General features: G+C 40.0%; 1 protein-coding gene across 1 annotated transcript in view; it reads right to left on the minus strand.

Moving 5' to 3' along the window:
• Window positions 1-347: 347 nt before the first annotated feature.
• Window positions 348-530, minus strand: part of LOC105451319 — a 2,351-nt gene continuing 2,168 nt past the window's right edge. Inside the window, exon 3 of the mRNA XM_011691687.1 lies at window positions 348-361. Within this exon, the coding sequence (XP_011689989.1) occupies window positions 348-361 (14 nt within the window). The remainder of the gene's footprint in view (window positions 362-530) is intronic.

The raw sequence follows: 530 nt of genomic DNA on the forward strand, positions 1-530 counted from the left end.
AGTTGTTAAGTGTTTTCAAAACGTTGTATCAAAGTTTAATAAACATATTGTGTTAATACGAAAAGTGCAGTGAAATATTAAGTTATTTCATCTGAATCACGAAACACTATCATAATCGTGTGCGCGCCGTGCGATTCTACGTATTTTGACACTTCAATCGACCAAATCGGCCCGGATTTGCCCGATTTATGCGGATTAAAAATTCTGGCGACCACGTGCTCGTGTCTCGAGATCGTGTTACACGTTGCCGAATCTCAAAAGCCGGATTTTCACGAAAACGAACAGTCATAGACTAAATCTGACATAAGGAGTCGACTAGGGGGGACGGTCTGTTCATTTGCGCAAATCTAGGGAATTTCCCCTAGATTTAGTGACTTTTTTAATTTTTGCATATTCCGATTCCTAAGACCTTCCTGGGTGCAATAGTGACGGTTTTGGTACGTTTTATTGCGTTTTAGACCGTTTTTTTGGGGCTTCCAATCTAGTAACTTTTTTTGGGGTCCTCTCTTGACATTAGTGTTTTATGATGG

This window comes from Wasmannia auropunctata, unplaced genomic scaffold, assembly GCF_000956235.1.
Source record: "Wasmannia auropunctata unplaced genomic scaffold, wasmannia.A_1.0 LD336053.1, whole genome shotgun sequence".
NCBI lineage: Eukaryota > Metazoa > Arthropoda > Insecta > Hymenoptera > Formicidae > Wasmannia > Wasmannia auropunctata.